At 42.6% G+C, this 23,116-nt stretch overlaps 1 protein-coding gene across 1 annotated transcript in view; it reads left to right on the top strand.

Moving 5' to 3' along the window:
* The window catches only part of UBR5 (ubiquitin protein ligase E3 component n-recognin 5), a 3,965,620-nt gene that overhangs the window by 750,590 nt on the left and 3,191,914 nt on the right, over window positions 1-23,116 (top strand). Inside the window, exon 9 of the mRNA XM_044065648.1 lies at window positions 17,676-17,835. Within this exon, the coding sequence (XP_043921583.1) occupies window positions 17,676-17,835 (160 nt within the window). The remainder of the gene's footprint in view (window positions 1-17,675; window positions 17,836-23,116) is intronic.

Genomic DNA, 23,116 nt, shown 5'->3' with positions numbered 1-23,116 from the left:
TGCCGTTGGGGTTAGAAAATTTTTGATTCTATATAGTGATCCTAGTTTTTTGTTTACTGTTTAATGGCTGAGTTGATATGTGTGTCGAACTTGAGTTTATTATCAATGGTGACTCCTAGTAGTTTTGTGTGAGGGTCTGGGGAGATAATTGTACCATTATTTGATGTTATAGAGAAGTCTATAAGGTGAAGTTTGTGGGTTGGCTGAAAGAGCAATAATTTAGTTTTTTTTTTGGATTTAGGATTAACTGACGACCAGATAGTCAGTTTTCCACTTTGGTAAAGCAACTTTGAGTTTTGGTTACTAGTCTATCAGGAGATGTATCCGAGCAAACTAGTGTCGAATCGTCCGCATATTGAATACAGGTGGCCTCAGGAATGGCTTTATGGAGATCATTAATGAAGACTGAGAAGAGAAGTGGACCCAATATGGACCCTTGAGGAACCCCAATTGTGTTAGGTAGCAAATTGGAGAGTTTATTCTGCCAAAGTACTGCTTGTTTCCTACCACAGCGGTAGGCATTGAACCAGTCTAGAGTTAAGTTATCCAGGTAGAGATTTTTTAAGGTGTCCAGGAGTAGTTGATGGTTGACCATATCAAATGCCTTTGATAGATCCAGAAAGAGGGCTGATGACACATTTTTGTTGTTACGGTTATGATTTATTGTGTCTGTAAAGGAGAGGAGGGCCGTTGTAGTGCTGTGGTTGGGTCTAAAGCCGTGCTGAGAACTAGTTAGTAGTTTGTTTTGGATAAGATATTGAAGGAGTTGTTTATGCATACATTTTTCCATAACTTTGGTTTAAGGGGACATTATAGCTATGGGCCTATAGTTAGATAGTTCTGTGGAGGACCCCCCTTTATGGAGTGGAATAACATGGGATATTTTCCATATAGACGGTATTGTAGACTCGGTAAAGGTTCGATTGATAAGGATAGAAACAGGGTAGGCTATGACATCTGCAGCTTTTTGTAGGTATTCTGCTGGCAGGAGGTCTGCTGAGGGGGTAGTTGGCTTAAGTTTTTGTAGTAGGGATCTTATTGAGGATGTGGGGGCGCTTTTTAGGTTGAAGGTATTTATAGGTTCCAGGATATTCTCAATTACCGTTAAGTTGTTGGTGGATAGTTGGTTGGCTAAGGTTTGGATAATATTCGTAAAGAAAGTATTGAAGGTATTGGCTTTTCTTCAGGGTCTTTATCCATTACTACTTCTGGGGTCGGAGTGGACGACTTGACTGGGTGGAGAAGGTTATTTAAGCCTGCCCAAAATTTTTGAGGGTTATTTTGGTGCTTATTCTGTAGTTGGCAGTAATAGTTTTTTTTGTCAGCTAATATGGCTTTTTTAGTTACATTTCTTAGCTGTTGGAATTTAGTGCGGTCTAAGATAGATTTGGTTGTACGCCAGGTTTCCCAAGCCTTATTTCTGAGTTTGATTTTAAGTTTAGAGTCTATTGTGAGCCACGGTGCAATCTTAGTTTTAGTTTTGATGAGTCTTTTAGGAGTGTGACTATCTAGTATGGATAGGAAAGTGGTGTTAAAGTATTCTACTGCATCTTCTAGGGGGAGATACTTGAGTGTTGCCCAACTACAGGATTTTAGCTCATTCTTAAATTTTGTGAGGTCAATCTTTTTTTTTTTTGTTTCTAACTGACCTATAGATTGGGACTGTGGAGTAACCTGGTTTATTTTTAGTAATATATATTATAAGGTGATTACTAATGTCATTTGGTAGGGTCCCGGGCTTGTACATGTGGGGGTGACTGTTTATAAGGATCCAATCGAGAATACTTTCTTTTTGGTTGGAGTTTCCTATTCTAGTGGAGGTGGTTATAATTTGTGAGAATCCATAAAGGTTAATGTGTGTGGGGTTATCTCATCTCAGAAAATAACTTTCCTGGGTGCCAACTTGGACACAAACACCCAGATGGCCTACCTTACGCCAGAAAAACAGGGGCAACTAACTCAGTACTTCAAAATACTAGCAAATTGTACCAGGCTAACTGCAAGGAAAATCCTGCAGGCTCTGGGCTTCATGGCATCTTGCATTCTTCTAATCCCATGTGCAAAGTTGCATATGAGGAAACTTCAATGGTACCTAAAAAACCTATGGTCTCAACACAGCCACAGTTTGGAAACAATAATACCAATAATCCCATGTTTGCAACAGGAATTTCTGTGGTGGGCCCAAGCATGCCAAACAAACACAGGTCTACCATTCTGCAAGCCTCAAGCAAATCAAGTCATCACAACAGACGCCTCAGACTACACCTGGGGGGCACACATGACAGGCAGGTGCATTCAGGGCAAATGGTCCCAAAAGGAAAAGCACCTTCACATCAATCAAAAGGAAATGCTAGCAGTGATAAATGCATTTACAGCTTTCAAGGACCTCCTGCATCCAGGGCAATTATTGATAAGAACAGACAGCACCACAGTAATGTGGTACATAAACAAGGAGGAACACATTCATACCCCCTGTGCAGACTAGCCATGTCACTTTGGAACTTGGCTCTGGAATGGCAAATCGAACTTCAAGCACAGTACCTGCCAGGATTGGAAAACACGCTGGCAGACAATCTAAGCAGAAATATGACAGACCCACATGAATGGAAGTTGCATCCTCAAGTGTTTACAAAGATAATCCAAGCGTGGGGAAGGCCAGACATAGATCTCTTTGCCTCCCACAGGAATCATCAATTGACAAAGTTCTGCTCAAGGACCTTCCATCCAAAGGCCTGGAGAGTGGGCGCCTTTCTTTCAGTTGGGCAGCACGGACAGTTTACACCTTCCCACCTTTGCCTCTTCTGCCCAAGGTGCTCTTGAAAGCAAGAGCAGACAGACCGAAGATGATACTGATTGCTCCAGATTGGCCAAGACAACACTGGTACCCACTCCTGAGGAGCCTAACGCATACTCCTCCCTGGACCCTACCTCTAATGCCTCTTCTACTGACTCAGCACAGCTACAAAACTCTTCACAGTCAGCTGAAAACACTCAATCTGGCTACATGGAAAATTCCTCAACGCCACAACAAACCCTACTCTCCAAAGAGGTACAGGATGTCATTTTGGAGGCCAGAAGGCCATCCACTAGAAAGGCTTACGCCGCAAAATGGAAACGGTTTTGCGCTTGGAATGAGAAAAAAGGCCAGGATCCTAGAAAACTGAATTTGCCTCGGACATTACAGTATCTAGCTGAGCTGTTGAACAGTGGACTATCATTTTCCTCCATCAAAATTCATGCCTCAGCCATTTCTGCAGAATACAACACTGATCCACCTTTATTCTCTCACCCACTCTTAAGACAGTTCCTCAGAGGGGCTAAGAATATAAGACCTCCAAGGAAACAATCAATACCAGCCTGGGATCTTAATTACATTCTAGAAAAATTAACATTGCCCCCCTTTGAACCAGCTGCCTCAACAGATTTGCAATATTTGTCCTGGAAAACAGCTTTCCTTCTGGCCATTACCTCAGCTCGTAGGGTTTCGGAACTACAAGCCCTCATGGCTGTGCAGCCCTTTCTCATCTTCCATCAGGACAGGGTTTCCCTACGAACCAATCTGTCATTTATGCCTAAGGTAGTATCCAGGGTAGCTTTAAATCAGGCCATACACTTACCTACCTTTTACCCCAATCCTCAAAACAAAGGGGAAAGGCTGCTACATTCCTTAGACATCCATAGACAGCTACGTTACTGTTTGGACAGAACAAAGCCGTTCAGGAAATCAGAACAACTCTGTGTCCTATGCTGTAGGAGCTCAAGGGAAGCCAATTTCCAAACAGACAATTTCAAAATGGATAGGCCACTGCATACGGTTTTGTTACTCCTTTCATGGCAAATCTGTTCCTACAGGCATCAGATCCCACTCCACAAGGGCCACACAGCTACCTCTACAGCTTTCCTCAGAGGAGTCCCTACCAAAGATATTTTGGAGGCAGCCACTTGGAGTTCTGTGCATACCTTCACAAAACACTACCACCTGCCTTTATACTCCAAAACTAAAGCAGGCTTTTCCACTGCTGTGTTGCAGGGCATTTTGGCTCTTCCCAGTTCCACCTAGTGCCTACCACCCTGTGCGTAGCTTTGGGATTCTACCCATCTGTGATTACTGCAGCTGTATGCACGATGAACATAGTACAGTTTTGTACCTACCATAAATGTAGATGTTCGAGTGCTCATACAGCTGCAGTACAGGTTTCCCTCCCTCCTTCCCCTCTTGGTAAAGGCCTAGTGGCTAACACCTCCTCATACAACCTGATTGGGTTATCCTTCTGTGGTGTATTTGCTTGCAACTACTGATTTTTGATTATTTTGCATTGCATGATTATATATATAATTTATGTATTGCCTTCCTTCTGGGGGCACCTGACATCTGGGGCAAGAAAGACTGAAGAAAATGGCATCGGCTGTGTCTTATATACCCCTGTCGCACTGACGTCAGGAAAAAAGGCGATAGCAACCGACGCCGGACCTAGACTTGGGAATTCGGCCGACCGAGGACCCGCCTGACGGCAGAAAATCCATCTGTGATTACTGCAGCTGTATGAGCACTCTAACATCTACATTTATGGTAGGTACAAAACTGTACTTTCCCCCTTCACTTCCTAGCCAAAGGCAATCACTACAAGTTACCCCTCAAGGTGGACCTACTCACCCAACAAAAGGGATCTCTCATTCACCCTCAGCTGCCTTTACTGCATCTGATCCTTTGGGTGATCATCTTCTGATCTCTTTCAAGCAACTGCTCAGAAGACTTCCTCTCAGTCCTGAGGGAGGCCAGGAAATCATCTACCAGAAAAAACTATTTGTCCAAATGGCATAGCTTCACAAATTGGTGTGCGCTTAAGGACAGGGACCCATTTCAAGCAGATCCCTCTTTGGTCCTCAGTTATGTATGTGAGCTCATTAAGGAAAGACTAGCATATTCATTTCTGAAAGTCCACCTTTCTGCCATTTCAGCCTGCTTGTTTTTACAGCCACCTCTGCTCTCGGACATTAAACTTTTCCTGAGACTGGTCAGACAACCAAGGAAACACATTCTTCCTCCCTGGCATCTCAACTTCATACTAGAAAAACTAACCCTACCTCCTTTTGAGCCAGCAGGCATAGCTTGCCTACAAATGTGCACATGGCAAACCATTCTCATAGTGGCCATCACCTCCTCTGCAAGAAGAGTGTCTGAACTGCAGGCCCTCATGGCCTGTCCCCGTTACACCACCATCCACAAGGACAGGGTGATGAAGCACACTTAACCCTTCCTTCAAGTCCAAAGTGGTGAATGAACTCTCTCTTAACCAGTCTGTTCATCTACTGACATTTTTTCTCTCTCCATCTAATGCAGAGAGGATACTTAATTATCTGAATGTGCACAGACAACTAAGACTCTGTTTAGACAAAAGTAAATTTTTCAGAAAGTCTGATCAACTCCTCATCTCCTTCCAACCCAGGGCTCTGGGTAACGCAGTCTCCAAACAAGCCATTTCCTCTTGGGTTAAGAAATCCATTCTCTTCTTCTACTCTCAACATAGCAAACCATTTCCCCTAGGGGTTAGAGGGAAGAAGCGACAGCAACCGTCGCCGGACCAAGACTTTTGAACTCTGTCCGACTATGGGACCGCCTGACGGCAGGATAACCCAAGTGTAATGACTGCAGCAGTGTGAACACTCTAACATCTACATTTATGGTAGGTACAAAACTGTACTTTATGGTCAGAGTTTACATAACTTTTCTTTACTGGGTGCTAAAACTAATAGCTAGATGTTACTTCATACCATTTTTCCAGATTCCCCCAACCAAAAGAAGGCAGCTTTCCTATGTTCCACCCAGTCAAAGAGAGGCTGATGCTCACGAGATTCAAATACTGCTGGATAAAGGGGTCTTCCAGGAGTTCCCATGAGACAAAAGAGCATTTGGAAGTTACTCGTGGTTCTTTTTAGTGCTAAAAAAGACAGGGGACCTGAGACCAGTTTTGGACATAAGCAACCTGAACTTATTTGTGAAAAAGTCTAAGTTCCAAATGGTCACGGTTCAGTCCATTTTGCCTTTTGGCATAAAGGTGATTGGATGTGCTCAGTCTATCATCAGGGTGCATACTATCATATCAAGATAAATGCATGGTTTTGAAATTACCTGCCCTTTTGGCTGGGGGCCAGTCACTGTCATTTTAGAGCCCTGCACTTTAGTCCCACCACAGCCCCTAGGTGTTTACCAAGTGTGCGGTTGTGGTGGGAGCTCCACCTGAGGCTGCTGTGATTCAAGATTTTTCCATATATAGACGACTGGCTTCTCACTGCCCCAATCAGGCATCTCTTAGAGCAGTCAGGGACTATTTGTTCCAACTTTGTCAAATACTAGGCATTTCAGTCATTTCCAAATCAAAACTACAATCAGTACAAAGCCTGGATCATCGTTGCCCAGTTGAACACAGATTGTCACTCTTCTTACACATCGTGTGGATACAGTCCAGTTTCATGTTCAGCAAATTGTTCACCCTGCTTCTCCAGGCTAACTTGTTCTCCAGGTTCGATGACAGTACCCGTAACCTTAGTTCCCTTGGCACGTTATTTTATGCATGTTCTCCAATGGACTCTAATTGTTCAATGTTCCATTCTGCAACATTGTCTATCGTTTCTAGTTAAACTCTACAGAGTATGCAAAAATTATCTTTGTTGGTGGATTCAGTCTGACGAGATTTACCTGGGCCGTCAATTTATTCTACTTCCTCCAGTGCCCACAGTGACCATAGATGCCTCCCAGTTGGGGTGGGGCATTTCTTGGGCTGGATGAGCCAAAGCACATGGTCACTCCAAGAGACCATTTCACACATCAATGTTTTAGAGTTGAGAGCAATTCTATTAGCGTCTTAGGCCTTTCAAGATGTTCTACTTCTGGAAACTATTGTGATACAAACCGACATGTCTGTGGTCTGGTACATTAACAAACATGGGTGAACACGTTCCTACTCCATTTCTCGAGGCATGTGGCAGTGGGCTTTCACCTCCAACCACTTTCTAGTGACAGTGCACATTCTGTGGAAATACAATGTACTAGTGGGCAAACGCAGCAAGTCTATTTTGTTACCTCATGAGTGTTCTTTCAGTCAGTCAGTGGTGGAGAAGATTTTCTGTCATTGGGGCCAGCCTTGCTACGATTTTTTTGCATCCCTCCACAATAGGTGCTGCAGATATTTTTCTTTAATCTCCCTTCAGGGGGAATCACAGAGAGATACTGTAGTCCACATTTGGCCCTCCAGTCTCCTTTATGCATATTGCCATTTACCTCTGATTCCAAAATTCTTATAGAAAGCACATCAGTTGAAGAGCCCAGTTGTCCTCATTGCCCCCCTTCTGATAATGGCAAGTGTTTCTCCTTCCTTTAGTCTCATCTTTATCCTCCATGGATACTGGACCACAGTCCAGACCTTATTTCACATTTCTTCGGGATGATCTGTCCCAATATCCCAGGTGTAAAAGTTAATTGTATGCTTTTTCCAACTCTTCCCAGAAAGATTCTGCCAGGAAGACCTACAAAGGTAAATGGAAAGGATTTTCAGTTTGGGCTCCAAGGAAATTGACCCTTTTACTGGTCATATTTCTTCAGTTTAAGAATTTTTGGGACTCTTTCAGGAAGATGCTAGTTTCTCCACAGTTAGTCAGCAGCCATATCAAATTTTCACGCAGGAGAAAAGCTTTCTCTGTAGCTTCTTTCAAGTTTTGCAAGACCTCCCTAAAAGGTATCTTCTTACTCAGGCCCCCAGTAAGAGATGATTCTCATTCTTCAGATTTGGCAGTTGTACTTCAGGGGTTGACTCAACAATCTTTTGAAACTTCGGCCAAAACTGATTTAAAGTTTTTGTCTTGGAAAACCATATTTCTAGTAGCAATTTCATCTGCGAGGAGAATTTCCGAACTCCAGGCTGTGTCATGGAAATCCCCATAAAAGTTATTTTACAAACCAACGCTTCATTCTTTCCAAAAGTAGCCTCTGAATCAAATAGCAGTCAGGCTTTTCTCCCAAAGACTGTCCATAGTCTGCTTTCCTATTTGGCCCTCTATTTGGAGAACCAATGCCTTAAGCTTTTAATGAAAACTTCCTGCTTTGAAGGTCAGCCGTCTGTGAAGGCGGCCAAGAAGTCTAGGTCCAGTTTATCCGCTGTACCACGTGTGCTGGACGTATCTCTGAAAGCTAATGAAAGCCCGGAGGATTGCCCGACTCCTCAGTTGGATTCCTCTGCTGACTGCTTTGGAGGGCCGGCATGGATCCGACCTCACACACGTCTATGAAGGCCTTGCAGATGTCTGCTACAGATATTCAGGGGATCCACGGCTGATTATTACCAAAGGGCCAAAGGATGTTCCTCAAATTTTGATTAGAGAGGGAGTTCTGACAGTGATTGTGGAATGTCATCCGGCATTTGAGCCTTCTAAATTGTACAGCCCAGACATCCCTTTGAAAAACAAATTAAAAACAAAGCATGTTTCTCCTACTCCTAAGGATCCTCAGAGTGAATGGTAGAATTTCACTCAGTGTTTTTTATTGCCCTTATGGCTTTGAAGCATCCTCAAGGAGTTTCTATTACTGCTGCACCCTGGACCTGTACTTCTCATAAAAGGCCTAGGGAACAGGATTCCTCTGAGGAAGAGGTGGATTCAGATGAGGAATCCCTTGATTATTCATTCCAGATTCCTTCTCCTTTAATATGTGGATGTTCTTCGTGTTTCACTGTTGCAGTCATTACATTTGGGTTATCTGCTTGCAGGTAGCCCTCAGTCGGCCTGATTAACAAAGTCTTGGGTCCTGCGTCGGTTGCTGTCTCTTCTGTGACGTCAAGTCGTCAGGGGTATAAAACATGCAGCCAATGTCATTGCATCAGTCTTTCTTGCCGTGCTGGGCCCAAAGCAGAAGCAGTTCATAAGTGCCAGTTGGCCGACTCCTGAAATTTTCGTTTTAGAGTTTCAGAACCGAAGTCTTCAACTAAAAGCTAAGTACCCCATTGGGGAAACTTTTTCTTGCCCTAAACCGATGTCAGTAAAAGTAAATTGCATTTTTTGTGGAAAGAAAATACTTCGTAAAGATTTTCTTTCATACTGTTTTCCTTGCCTAGGCCTTGACCACAATGTACCTCGCTGTCGATTTTTTTTGCCTTATTTAAACCACGAACTATCCGTCGTCGGTATATTTGCGCCTCTAAATTTTTTGGTGCTCAGTTCAATTATCCTGATATGTCTTCTTTAAGCCATTCAACTACCGACATTCCAAAGAAATGCAAAGATAGAGACAGGCCGCCCAGTGCGCCAGTACTCAGTGAGGTGCTTTCGCAGCCTCTGATACCCGTTACTTCAGATTCGCAGGCCTCTACTGAGACCCATTTGGAGTCCGGTATGCCGCTAGATGCTTCAACTGTGGAACCTGCGGATGTCTCTACATTGGATGGGTCCGGAGCCGCTGTGCAGGCTCCGGCTTCTGAGGGTGTATTCAGGCCTACTGACTTGCATATTAAACCGGCACCATCTTCTTCTTCAAGGCCTAAAACTCGAACCGTGCCTAGAAAACTGGTGCCCAGACCGCATGGTCAGGCCTCTATGCCTAAAGAACAAATGATAAGAATTACTGAAGACCTTATTACTTTAATCAGGGGAAGCCAACCTTGCCTCTCTAAGACACCTAGGACTGAGTTTGTTTATGATACTTCTGACCAGGATTCTGAAATTTCTGTTTCCTCTGATGACTAGGATTTACCCTTATCTAAGAGGATTCTGATGCTGAGGACTCTATTCCCTCTGCCCCCCACCCCACCCCACCCACCCCCCAGAGGATTTCTCTCTTGGTGAAACCTTGCATACTCTCAGGAAGCTTTTTAATTGGGAAAGTCAGGATTTATCTGTTTCTGAAGAGGCCTGGGGATTTTCTTACTCCTGCCCCAGCACAGGCCTTTAGCTGTACCTCCTGTACTGGACATTGTTTATGCCTTTTCGGAATCTAGCATGGCCCCTGAATCTTTACCTCCTGCTTCCAGAAAACCTGATAGATATTACAGGGTTCCTGACTCTCACAAGTTCCTTTTCAAAAATCCTACTGCGGTTCCTGAAACCATTTCACAGGGACCCTAGGGCATTAAAGGTACTACTGCCAAAAATCCTACCCCCTCTGATGGAGGCTCCAGGGCGCTAGATAGATTGGGTAAGAAGGTATACACTTCTGCACCTTTGGCCATTAGGGCCTTGAATTGCCAGTATCATATGTTAAAGTATCAGCTGCATATTACTGGATTGCTTAAACAGAAAATGATGTTGACTACTGATTGTGCTGAAAATAAGAATTTACAGGATTTTTATGTTTTCTGCTGAACAAGTTGGTAAACATACATTGCAGTGTGGTTTTGATTCACTAGAGGCATCTTGCAGGGCTGCAGTAACTGCGTCTGTACTTAGAAGGCATGCTTGGCTTAAGGAGCAATCCTTGCCAGATCATGTTAAAGCAAAATTATTGGATGCTCCCTTAAATCAGGGCCACCTGTTTGGCAACAAGTCAAAAAATGTTCTTAAAAAGATGGAGGAAAAAGCTAAATCTATGCAAACAGGTAAAACCGCCAAGATTTAGTGGGCATTAGCCTTCTAAGAATTGGACCTTTCCTGCCTTTTCCAGACCTTCTCAGTCCAAACCCAGATCCAGCAGAGCACCCTGGCTTCAGTCCCAGGGGACGCACAGGACTAAGCAGTGGGAGGCCTCCACTTCCAAATTTGGGAGTAATAAAACTCCCCTCATGTTAAACTGTCTCAATGACTTCTTTTTAAAACTTCCAAACAATTCTCAACTGACTGCCTTTTGGGGGGAAAGATTGCACTTCATGCAAAGAACTGGGGACTCATTACCCAGGACAAATTGGTTTTAAATATAGTGTTCCAAGGATACAGATTTCACTTCCACATGTCATCAACTCCAAGCGGTTGGCCAGATCTACCTCCAAAGCAGTGGGCAGAGGCCCAAAAGCAAGTACTCTCTCTATTAAGCATAGGGGCTATTCAGTTGGTACCAGAAGAAAAAAAGGGACAAGGTTTCCACTCGAGATTTTTCCTGGTACCCAGAAAAGACAATTCATTGGGTCCTATCCTGGACCTGCCTATTCTAACCACCTTTTTGGTGATTCCAAAAATCAAGATGCTGATTCTTCACCTGTTGCTTCCTGTGCTAAGCAAAGATGCCTGGTTGGCAACACTAAATTTAAAGGAAGCATACCTGCACGTCCCATTCAGGGAGTATTGCAGAAGATAACCACGCTTTAAAGCAGGCTACATGCACTGTCCATTCTCTGCACTACCCTTTGGCTTATCTACTGCGCCCAGGGTATTCACAAAGTGCCTAGCTCCAGTCATTGCATTTTGCAAGCAAAGAAATATTCAAATATACCAATACCTGGACGGTAGTCTAATTCAGGCAGAAAACCAGGACATACTTTTGAATCATCTGGCTTTTGTACAAGGTGTGCTAACTTGTCTGGGGTACACCATTAATGAAAAGAAATCACACCTGGAACCCTGTCAACATATTATATTCCTGGGAGCAAGCTTGAATAGAACTTCCCAGGTGGTTTTCCTCACACCAGAGAAACAACTTCACTTGACAAACTACTTCAAACAATTTGTTACAAAAACCCTTCCATCTGGAAGGCAAATACTACAAGCCTTGGGGTTCATGGCCTCTTGCATTCTTCTAATTCCATATGCAAGACTGCATATGAGGAAACTACAGTGATATCTAAAACGCCTATGGTGTCAACATTCTCAGGATCTCGAAGCAGTGATTCCTATCATTCCTTGTCTACGCCTAGAGTTCCTTTGGTGGGCAGAGGCCTGCCACTAAAACAAGGGACTACCATACACACTACCCCCTGCCACCCAAACCCTAACAGACGCATCAGACCATGCATGGGGGGGGGGCGCACCTGGCAGGAAAGTGCATTCAGTGCAAATGGAACCCAAGTCAAATGCACCTTCACATCAATCATAAAGAAATGTTAGCTGTACAGAATGCTCTGACAGCCTTCAAGGACCACATTCTTCCAGGGCAATTAATGGTAAAGACAGGAACAGCACCACTGTTGTGTACTACAGAAACAAATGGGGGGGTACCCATTCATACCCCCCTCTGCAGACTAGCCATGGCATTGTGGAACACAGCCTTGAGCTACCAAGTAAATCTACAAGCTCAATTCCTGCCAGGAAAACTAAATACACTGGCAGATGAACTAAGCAAAACCCTCATGGGACCCACACGAGTGGAAACTGGAACCAAGGATTTTCAACATGTTGACACGCAAGTGGGGCAGCCCAGATATAGATCTGTTTGCCTTCCCACCAGGACTATCAATTGGAAAAATTTTGTGCAAGGACTCCCCACAGACAAGCTTGGAATGTGGGTGCTCTGTCCTTCAGCTGGAAAAAACTATCAGTTTATGCCTTTCCTCCTCTGCCTCTGCTCTCCAAAGTACTACTAAAGATTAAACAAGACAAACCAAGGATGATTTTGATTGCACCAGCCTGACCACGCCAACACTGGTACCCCCTCCTGCGCAGTGTCACTGTTGGCCCCATGGCACTTGCCTCAGACTCCTACCCTGCTGTCTCAGCAGGAGAACCAGATTCTGCACCCTCAGCTTCAAACACAGAACCTAGCAGCCTGGCTAATTGCCTAAGCTCTCCTTTACAGGCCTAGTACTAGAAAATTTTATGCTGAAAAATGGAAACAGTTCTGTGCCTGGAACCAATCTCAAGGGATGAGCACCGCAGTGCCCAATTTACCTCAGATTTACAATACTTAACTGAGATGCTTCACAGGGGCTTGTCTTTTTCCCCTCAATAAAAATTCAATCCTCAGCCATTTCAGCTCATTATAACACAGAACCTCCCCTCTTCTCTCTTCCACTTCCCAAGCAGTTCCTCAGAGGGGCCAAAAATTTAAGACCATGCAGGAGAGCTCCAACTCCAGCCTGGGACCTTAACTTTGTATTGGAGAAAATCACCCTTCCTCCTTTCGAGCCAGTTGCTACTGCATATTTAAAATTCCTTTCTTGGAAAACAGCTTCCCGTTTAGCCATCACTTCAGCAAGAAGGGTATCTGAATTACAGGCCCTTATGGCAGTGGAGCCTTTCATCATCTTTCATGCGGACAGGGTGTCCCTCAGGACCAATCCCTCTTTCATGCCAAAGGTGGTATCCAGTGTGGCCTTTAATCAGTCCATTCATTTGCCTACCTTCTTTCCTAATCCACAGAACAAAGGGAAATGGATACTGCAGTACTTAGATGTGCACAGACAACTTAGATTCTACTTGGACAGGTCTAAACCTCAAAGGAAATCTGAACATCTGCTAATGGCATTTGCTGCAGGGTCAGAGGGGAAGGCTATTTCAAAGCGAACGGTCTCCAAATGGATAGGCCATTGCATTCACTTCTGCTATAAGCACCACGGAAAACCTATCCCACAGGGGATCAGATCCCACTCAACCAGGGCTGCCTCTACCTCTACAGCTTTTCTCAGAGGCATACCTACCAGGGACATCCTAGAAGCTGCTACTTGGAGTTCTGAACATACTTTCACCAAGCATTACCATTTGCCAATTTTCTCTAAATCCAGAGCTAGGTTTTCCACTGCAGTTTTGCAGGGCCTTATAGCTCATCCTAATGCTATCTAAATTCCTCCTCCCATCCTTCGCTTTGGGAGTCTACCCAAATGTAATGAGTGCAACAGTGAAACACAAAGAACCTAGTACAGTTGTGTACACGTACCATAAATGTAGATGTTAGTGTATTCACTGTTGCAGTCCTAGTTACCCTCCTTCCTACCCCCTGACTTTGTTTGGCTATACCTCTTCTCTCGTTTTCAATGCTTAAAAGCTTTTTGGTGTATTTGCTTTTTTGTTTGAGGTACAACCTTGTATATTTATAGATTTAATTACTTAATTAATTAGAGGGGCACCTGACATCTGGGGCAAGAAAAACTGATGTAATGACGTCGGCTGCATGTTTTATACCCCTGACGACCTGACGTCACAGAAGAAGAGACAGCAACTGACGCAGGACCCAAGACTTTGTTAATCAGGCTGACTGAGGGCTACCTGCAAGCAGATAACCCAAATGTAATGACTGCAACAGTGAATACAGTCGAACATCTACATTTATGGTAAGTGTACACAACTGTACTTTTTCTTCCTTAATTTTTCAAATTAGGAAGGAGTGCATGCTACATCTGTTAGATATACATAGACAACTGTGTTTGTGTTCACAGGGGACAAAAGATTTCAGAAAATCAGACCAGTATTTTCTCACTGAATAGACTGAAATCACCAGTTTCTAAGGTTACCGTGGCCAAATGGATTACTGATTGCATTTTTTTGTATGTACTCAACAGAGATTCTCCTTGTCAAAACCCCCCTAAGGCACATTCAACTAGCTCCATGGCCACTTCTTCTGCCTTCTATTCTAGAACTTCCATTGACATTTGCACAGCAGCTACCTGGATAATGCTCATACTATTCCTCATTGCAAATTAGATTTGGTCTTTAGAAGCAGAGCTACTTTCGGTTCAGCTGTACTTTGGATTATCCTTCCATGAGAGCCACCCAAGATTCACTTAGGTGGGGACTCTGTTCCATAAGTTGAGGATGAATGAGAAGGACAACATCATATATTAAAGTTATGTTCTCACCATAACTATGCATCTGTGTTGTCCATTTTCATTCTTCAATTCCTCACCCTGCTTCCCTCTTTCTTTCATTTTTTGGAGTGATCCTACAGGTATTTTGGAACCTTTTGTTCCAAGTTTCTGCCCTAGCTTTGCTGTTATTTTCTGTTTCCTACACTGTTATGGATCTGTAAGACAGCAAACTTGATTTGAGGTGTTGTAGGATGGCTGTGGCATTAGGAGTAGATGGGGAAGCTTGAGAGTTGGATCTGTAATTCTGTGATATGCAGCCGAGTTGGATCTGTAACCTGTACTTTGAAGAATGAATATGGACAACACAGATGCATAATTAAGGTGAGTACATAACTTTTTAATTGATTGCTAGTTTTTTGGTCCACCATGTTAGATAGAACTGCATACATTTATCAGATTAATCTTAGGTTTATATGCAAGCAGACTCTATCGCTGAGGTATACTGGGGATCCTAGGGAATTATGGATAGGAGGAACTCTGAGCCCTGGATCCAAAGCTTCTGAAATGAGTGGAGCTGATAACTTTAAGGTTGAACCGGATGAAAATAGACTACATAGATCTATCGTTAAGTTAGTAGCTGTCACTTCAGCCAAGAGGTTGCCAGAGCTCCATGCCCTATATTCAGTTTCCCTGTGCATAAATTTTCATAAGGATAGGTTACTCTCAGAACCAATCCATCCTTTCTTCCAAACGTAGCATCTGAGACCAATTATTCACAACCCATACATCTTAGTGTTTCCAAATGATCAAAAAAAGGAGAGTACATCTTACATACGTTGGATATGCACATGCAGCTTTGCTTCTGTCTTCATAGATCACCTTCTTTCTGAAAAGATGAGCAACTATTTTTCTTTTGCACACAATGAAATAGGCAAGAAGGTTTCTAAGATTTCTCTACTCAGATGGTTGTCAGCCTGTATCCTTTATATACAGTTCCAGAAATTAATCCTTGCCCATAAAGCCTAATATTCTCTCCACTAGAGCAGTTGCTACCTCAGTCTTTTTCAGAGCCTTGTCCTTAAATAAAATGTGCTGTGCTGCCACTTGGCCTTCAGTTCGTACATTTGTCAAACACTACAGATTAGACTATCCCTTCAGAGCCAGAGGTTCCTTTGGGGCATCTGTCATGAAGGGTCTTCAGTCATGAGGCCACCCAGGAGTCTAGTAGTTGGGGATTCTGACCTATATGTCGGATCGAATGGACTGTATGAATAGGATGCGAACGTTGTCTGCTTATCGTAACAACAGATCCTTTCATTCCAGTCTGTCCGGTATGACAGCCTGCTCTCCTTTCCCCTGCTGTTTTATGTATCTAAGGATCATCATCCTGCATCAAGGGCAGTACAGATGCGCTTAGAGATGGGCATCAGATTTGATCTGAGTTACTGAGGGAGGAGTGGACCCTATAGGTGTAAAAAAAAGGGGGGGGGGCCTGTAGGCTTGAGCACTGAATTGGCCATATCAAATCCAAGCTGGTGCTCAGACCCATATGTTGTATCAGACTGACTGGAATGCAAGGATCTGTTATTATGATAAGTACATGACTTTTGTTTTTTTTTTTTTTGTTTTTTTTTGGCAGATAGAACAGTTGCTCTTTATCCCCTCATATGGGAGATAATGATTTGCATTTTTCTAGGCTGAATAAACCCAGTAGGCACAAATGTCTGTTTTTAAGGGTGATATTAGAAACTTTCTAATTGGCTTGCTCACTCCACAGTATGCATATGGAGACTTGGGTGGTGGGGGAGAGGCAGTCTGCTGGAGGGAGTGACTGCTTCCAGTGCTTCTTCAAGAATGTCTCAGTTGCAGAAAAGGGCACAATATATGCTTTATCTCTGGTGATACCTTTTCCAAGCATTATTGTCATGACTGTGACTCCAGGAGTCTGATATTCTTTGGGTTGTCTGTACTTCAGGAGTCTTCCTTCAGAACCTTGGTCCTTGGGCTGTCTTGAGGCTCCTTCCAACTTTCTTGTTTACTGCCTGGAATTCTGGCATGTTATACCATCCATTAAGGAGATTTCTAAGCATTGGTTACAACAGATATGTTTTTACTATGTCATTTGTAATGTTAAGGTATCCTCCTCATTTTTGGATGGCTTCTCTGTTCAGCCCTGACTGTTGGACTCCCTGTAAGTCAGGCAGGGGTATACTTTATCAGTTTTTATAGGTACTGAATCTTTATTTTTTAAATGTCTTTATTTTCAAGAGATAGCCAGGGTAGTTTTAATAGACTTTATGCAGATGGGAGAAATGTGGCTAGGATATCAAGGAAGTTTATTTACTCTCTCCTGTGTGTCTGCCTAAGCTACAACTAACTCTGCTAGAGGAGGCCTCTGTTTAACATCTCAGCGGGAGGGGGCTGGCATAATGGTTAAGGTGTTCACCTTACAGACAAAAGATGTAGGGTTCAATTCTCAAATGGGGTAATTGGCTAGGCTTCAAATGGCCCACAGGGGCAGTAAGCCTAGTACTAATCTATGAACCTATGATGGCAGTCTCACTTCCTACAGTGCATTGTCAGTACTAGAACATCTTTGTACCTGGTGTGGAGATGGAATGCACCATCTTTCTGCTGATTTTCCTGTCATCACATTCAAGCTTTTAACTATCCAAACCATTGTCACAAGTACATACACACATGTGCATACATACATATATTTCAAGCATGGGCATTAATGCCCGTCTAGCTTGCCAATATACCGAAACTCTTGTTCCCATAATAAGTGCCAAGCTGTTCTTAAAAATATATAAACTAGAACTTGCTTTAATGTAATTAAATGATATAATAATTTGTGGTAGGAAATTACATTTTTTTCTTCAGTATTGTTTTTTAGGCTTGCAAGCCACATAAGGTGCACCATTTGCATCATTTTATCCAGTTAGTGAGTATGTAAAGATATTCCAAGAACAGTTATACACTTTTTTGATGAATTTTCTAACCACTCAGTTTTGGTTTGAATAGGCTCAGGTCGTTTTGCAAGGAAAATCCAGAAGTGTTATTATTCGAGAGTTGCAGAGAACAAATCTTGATGTCAATCTTGCTGTAAACAACTTGCTTAGTCGTGACGATGAGGATGGAGATGATGGTGATGATACTGCGAGTGAATCATATTTGCCTGGAGGTTAGTTTTATTTTATTTCCTCCACTTTTGCCTTCAGAGAGCATTCCGGTGAATTGGTTGTGCTAATGCTGTATTAAGACATGTAATACTCCTAGAACTTTCCCATGAACTGTTTTATGTTCTTTAATCTCAGATGTATTTCATATTGGACTTTTCAAACAAATGACAGAACGGAACTAGTAACGTGTTCTCACAATTTAAAGTTGTTCACCCAGAGAAATTACAAATATATGCGTTGTACAATGTTGATGTGCTTGGGATTTGTGTGTGACTAATAAACCAGTTGCAGTAGTAATTTACTGACAATAGGAACTATCTGAATGCTGCATATGTTAGTTTTTCTTTTTTAATGTGAGTTAACAGGACGTATTGATTCAGAAAATGTGGTTATGTGTTAAGCTATGGTAGGTTAAGTACTACAGTGGATCACACCCCTGTTAAAATGCCAGGTTTTTGTGATATAAAAAAATGAGACCACAATAAATCATTTCAAAACTTTCCCATCTTTAATGTGACCTATAACCTCTACAATTCGATTAAAAAACAAACACACACATCTGTTAGGGGAAAAATATAAAAAAATAAAAAAGTACAATAAGCTGGTTGCATAAGTGTGCACACCCTTAAACTAATACTTTGTTCAAGCACCTTTTGATTTAATTATACAACATTCGTCTTCTTGGGTGCCCACCTACCATCTGAGACCTGATTATCCCCAAATAAAGTTCAGCTGCCCTAGTAGGATTTTCCTGACCTTTACTCAGTTGCCTGCTACAGCAAAAGCCATGGTTCGCATAGAGCTTGCAAAGCATCAAGGGGATCTCATTGTTGAAAGGTATCGGTCAGAAGAAGGGTACAAAAATATTTCCACAGCATTGGATATACCGTGGAACACAGTGAAGACAGTCAACAAAAAGTGGAGAAAATGTGGGACAGCAGTGACGTTACAAAGCACTGAATATCCCTCCAAAATTGATGAAAAGACAAGACAAAACTGGTCAGGGAGGCTGCCAAGAGACCTAGAGCAACACTGAAGGAGCTGCAGGAATTTCTGGCAAGTACTGTTTGTGTACTACATGTGACAACAATCTCCCGTATTATCCATATGTCTGGACTATGGGGTAGGGTTGCAAGACGGAAGCCTTTTCTTACATAGAAAAACATCCAGGTCCGGCTAAAATTTACAAAACAATATATCAAGTCTCCTAAATGCATGTGAGAAAATGTGTTATGGTCCGATGAGGCCAAGGTTGAACTTTTTGGCCACAATTCCAAATGATACATTTGACGTAAAAACAACACTTTGCATCACCAAAAGAACACCATCCCCACAGTGAAGCATGGTGGTAGCAGTATCATGCTTTGGGGTTGCTTTTCTTCAGCTTGAACCGGGGCTTTAGTCAAGGTGGAGGGAATTATGAACAGTTTCAAATACCAGTCACTTTTGGCCCAAAACCTTCAGGCATCTGCTAGAAAGCTGAAGATGAAGAAGAATTTCACCTTTCAACACAACAGTGACCCCAAGCATATATCCAAATCAACAAAAGAATGGCTTCACCACAATAAAATTAAAGTTTTGGAATGGCCCAGCCAGAGCCCAGACCTAAATCCAATAGAAAATCTGTGAGGTGACCTGAAGAGGACTGTGCACAAAAGATGTCCTTGTAATCTGACAGATTTGGAGAGCTTTTGTGTGGAAGAGTGGGCAAATATTGCCAAGTCAAGATGTGCCATGCTGACAGACTCCTACCCAAGAAGACTGAATGCTGTAATTAAATCAAAAGGTGCTTCAACAAAGTATTAGTTTAAGGGTGTGCACACTTATGCAACCAGCTTATTGTAAGTTTATTTTTTTTTTATATTTTTTCCCCTAACAGATTTGTTTTTCAGTTGAATTGTACAGGTTATAGGTCACATTAAAGGTGGAGAAAAGTTTTGAAATGATTGTGGTCTCATTTTTTGGTATCAAAAAACTTGGCATTTTAAAAGGGGTGTGTAAACTTTTTATATCTACTGTACATTGGGTCTTTCTACCTGTTTAGTAATATATATATGATTGATTAAAGAGTTAACTTCTGTGCTTTGGGGCTGTGTGAAGGATATTTAAAAATGAGTGAAAGTATTTTTTTTCCATTGTGTGGCAGTAATTGTCTTTTGCTGTGTTTGATTCAAGTTTCAACATAAATGCAGTTCACGTTTTTTAAATTATTTATGCAATTCCTTCTTTATTTTCTTTAGTGTGTTTTGTTAAATTTGGGCTGTGTATTGTAGTTTCATCTCTGTGTTCTACTTACAAATTGCCCTGCCTGTGGGTTTTCAACACTGTTTCCACTGTTTCAGTGTGTGGTTCAAAAATTGCCAACAGTGGCATAGCTACATATGTACTCATTGTGATTGATGGTTTGATATCCATCACAGAAGAATGGTGGTACAGTTCAGGGTGCTGTGTACAGGGTATCATTAAAACACTGCTAAATAGTTATATGAGGGCTGCTCAAGAAGTTGACAGTCTCTCTCTCCCAGAACCAGGTATGCCAAGCTCTGGGAGTTCTAAACGACAAGAGTAATTTTCCCTTCTTGGTAATTTTGCCTTGTCCACATCATGTTAATTCAGTTTCCTGCCAGGCATTAGTCCCGTTTCCAGTGCAGATCAAATACTGCTGCTGTGATCCTTGTAGACTGTGTTGATGCAGTAACTTGTGTCACCTTCAGAGATCCACTGATCTCATACCTTCACAAAGTGACATATTCTGTCTCAGTAGGACAGGCAAGCTTACTTGTGCTGCTGCAGCATTGAACAGAGCTGTACTTATTGTCAGAGTATTCTACATGGCTGATAGTGAGTCATTTTGTATTTACCTCAAAATTGGCTCAGACCTTTCCGGTTTATTCACAATTCAAGTTGCAGGTTGGCATTGAGACTGGCCTTACATGTTACACTTCCAAATGCCATGCTTCTTCAGACATCATATTCTCAGTCATATCCAGCTTTTGAGTTTTTCTAATCATTACAACCAGTTGGTTAAGGCAGTTATAAAGAGGATAGCTGATCCATGGGATAGAGTACCAAATTTTATTAAAGCAAGCACTAATTTAGATGTTTTTAAAAACAACTTGGACCAATGTGTGGGAATGACTATTTTGGTATGTTGGCAGGCAAAAAGGACTTTATTGCCCACAATACATGGATGTACGCATGTCCTTCCTAAGATCACTGTTGCAGTATTCCAAACTGTCGGGTTGTCTCGCTAAATAACATGGATGTACATCCGGGGTATCAAAGCCAATACCTTCCATAGAGCCATAAGTCCGACGTATGACCTAAACCCATGGATGTATGAGCATGAAAACCTCAGACTGTCTCACTGCCAGTGCAAACAGAGTTCTCACACCCATTGGCCTCTTCTACTAGTAGTTGTTGGCATCTTGTGCCTTCACTGGTTCAAGTAAGTAACCTTCTTTGTTTTTTCTTAAAATTTTTGTTATTTTTAATTCTCTTAGATGCCAGCTAGGAGGGGAAAATGTGATTGTGTTAGGCAGACTCTCTCCAAGGATCTCCACAATCAGTGCCTCTTTTTACTTAGGTGGACAGCATGATTATAAATACTGTAGTGTTTGCCAGTCTTTCATACCTAAAACCCTCTGTGTGCGTCTTTCCTCCCTTAATGCATACATGGAGACACAGTGCCTTTTGTGCCTTGCCCAAGCTAATGTTGCAGATCCTTCAACTCCTGATGTCCCACTGATCCCAAAGAAGTTGTTCAAGAGAGTTAGGCCTGATGTTTTGACTACCCAGTTGGACTCAAAATACCCATTGAGTTTATCACTACCTGAGGTGCATTCAATTTTTGTGACTCCTATCCCCACCAAAGGCTGGTATGGTGTGTGAATCAGATGTGTTCGATACAAAAGACCTTACCGATACTGGTGAGAAGTGGGAGTATCTCCTTATTTCAGAAGGACTGGGAGGATATTTTGCAGATTTCAGTAAGAGCAATAGCCGGGTCATTAATCAAGGTTTGTCAGGGATTGGATGCACTGCATTTGGTTAAAGCGGACTTCACTCCAAAGAGGGAGAAACAAACTATAAATGTTATTCCTCAGACGTCCCAGGAAAAGGAGTGGACTGATTTTTCCTATGGCCTGCTTAAGGCTGTCTTGGCCCTTAAACCCCCATCCTTTGACCCTTCTGCTTCTCTACTTCTCTCAAAAGCCACCTGAATTTATCCACAGAATATGATGAGGTAGAGTCTGATTCAGATAAGCCTCCTCTGGCCTACTCTTCCCAGATTCACTCACTAGTCCTAGTGGCCTTAGATGACGACTGTTTATCCCCTGACTCCCCTGTAAAAGTTTCATTTGCAGAAACAGTATCTAACATAATGAAACATTTTCAGTATCCAGACTAATTTCGTATTTGCAAAAAAGTATTCGCTTGCTGGAGTTCTTTCTGGATACATTTGCTTCTACTTCCATTGCCACTGATTTTTGACCTCCAGCGTCTAAAAGGCCTGACAAACATTATAAAGTGCCTGAAGATTTAAAGTTTCTGTATAAGATCCCTTCGGCAGATTCTTCTGCCTTTTCTATTTTTATGGATAAGCCCTCCAAGCTGCTAATGCCCTTCCCTCTGATAAAGATAACGGCAGTGCATGTGCAGCACAATGGAAAGCGTTGTCGCCTCACAGCAAGAGGTTCCCTTGTTCGATTCTTGGCTGGGATTTCTTCTCTGTGGAGTCAACATGTCCTCCCCATGTTTGCATGGGTTTCCTCCCGGTGCTCTGGTTTCCTCCCACATTCCAGAGACATGCAGTGGGTGTATTCGGCATACTAAATTGGCTATAGGTATGAGTGTGCGTGTGACTGGCATGAAAGAACTGTCACGGCAGGGCTAGCCACCCAGCAGTGTAAACCTTGGCTGTTTGTGATTCAGTGTTGAAGTGAGACACCCTGTCCCCTTGTGCAAAAATGGGGAAAAGGGTTGTGGATGGATGGATGGATTTAAAGTCTAATTTAGCACCAGTAAAACTCTTGTTTTCTCTGAAAGTGTCAGGCATTAAGCAAAAGGCCATATGTATGGTGGTTCAGGTCTCTGAGAAGCTAGACATAGCATCAAGTGCAGCTATGATGCAGTGGAAACCTCTTCCAGAGAAGCTACTACTGGATCTGTCATCAGAAGGTATGCCTGGCTTCTGTGGCAGTCCTTGCGTGAGGATATCAAAGCCAAACTATAAGATTCATGTTTGAATAGGATCATAGGAGGTTACTGGGCTAATGACCC

Source organism: Protopterus annectens, chromosome 3.part0 (genome assembly GCF_019279795.1).
Source record: "Protopterus annectens isolate FY-2018-M chromosome 3.part0, PAN1.0, whole genome shotgun sequence".
NCBI classification, from domain to species: Eukaryota; Metazoa; Chordata; order Ceratodontiformes; family Protopteridae; genus Protopterus; species Protopterus annectens.
Note: the sequence above shows the minus strand (reverse complement) of the source record. Positions and strands in the feature narration are given on the sequence as shown.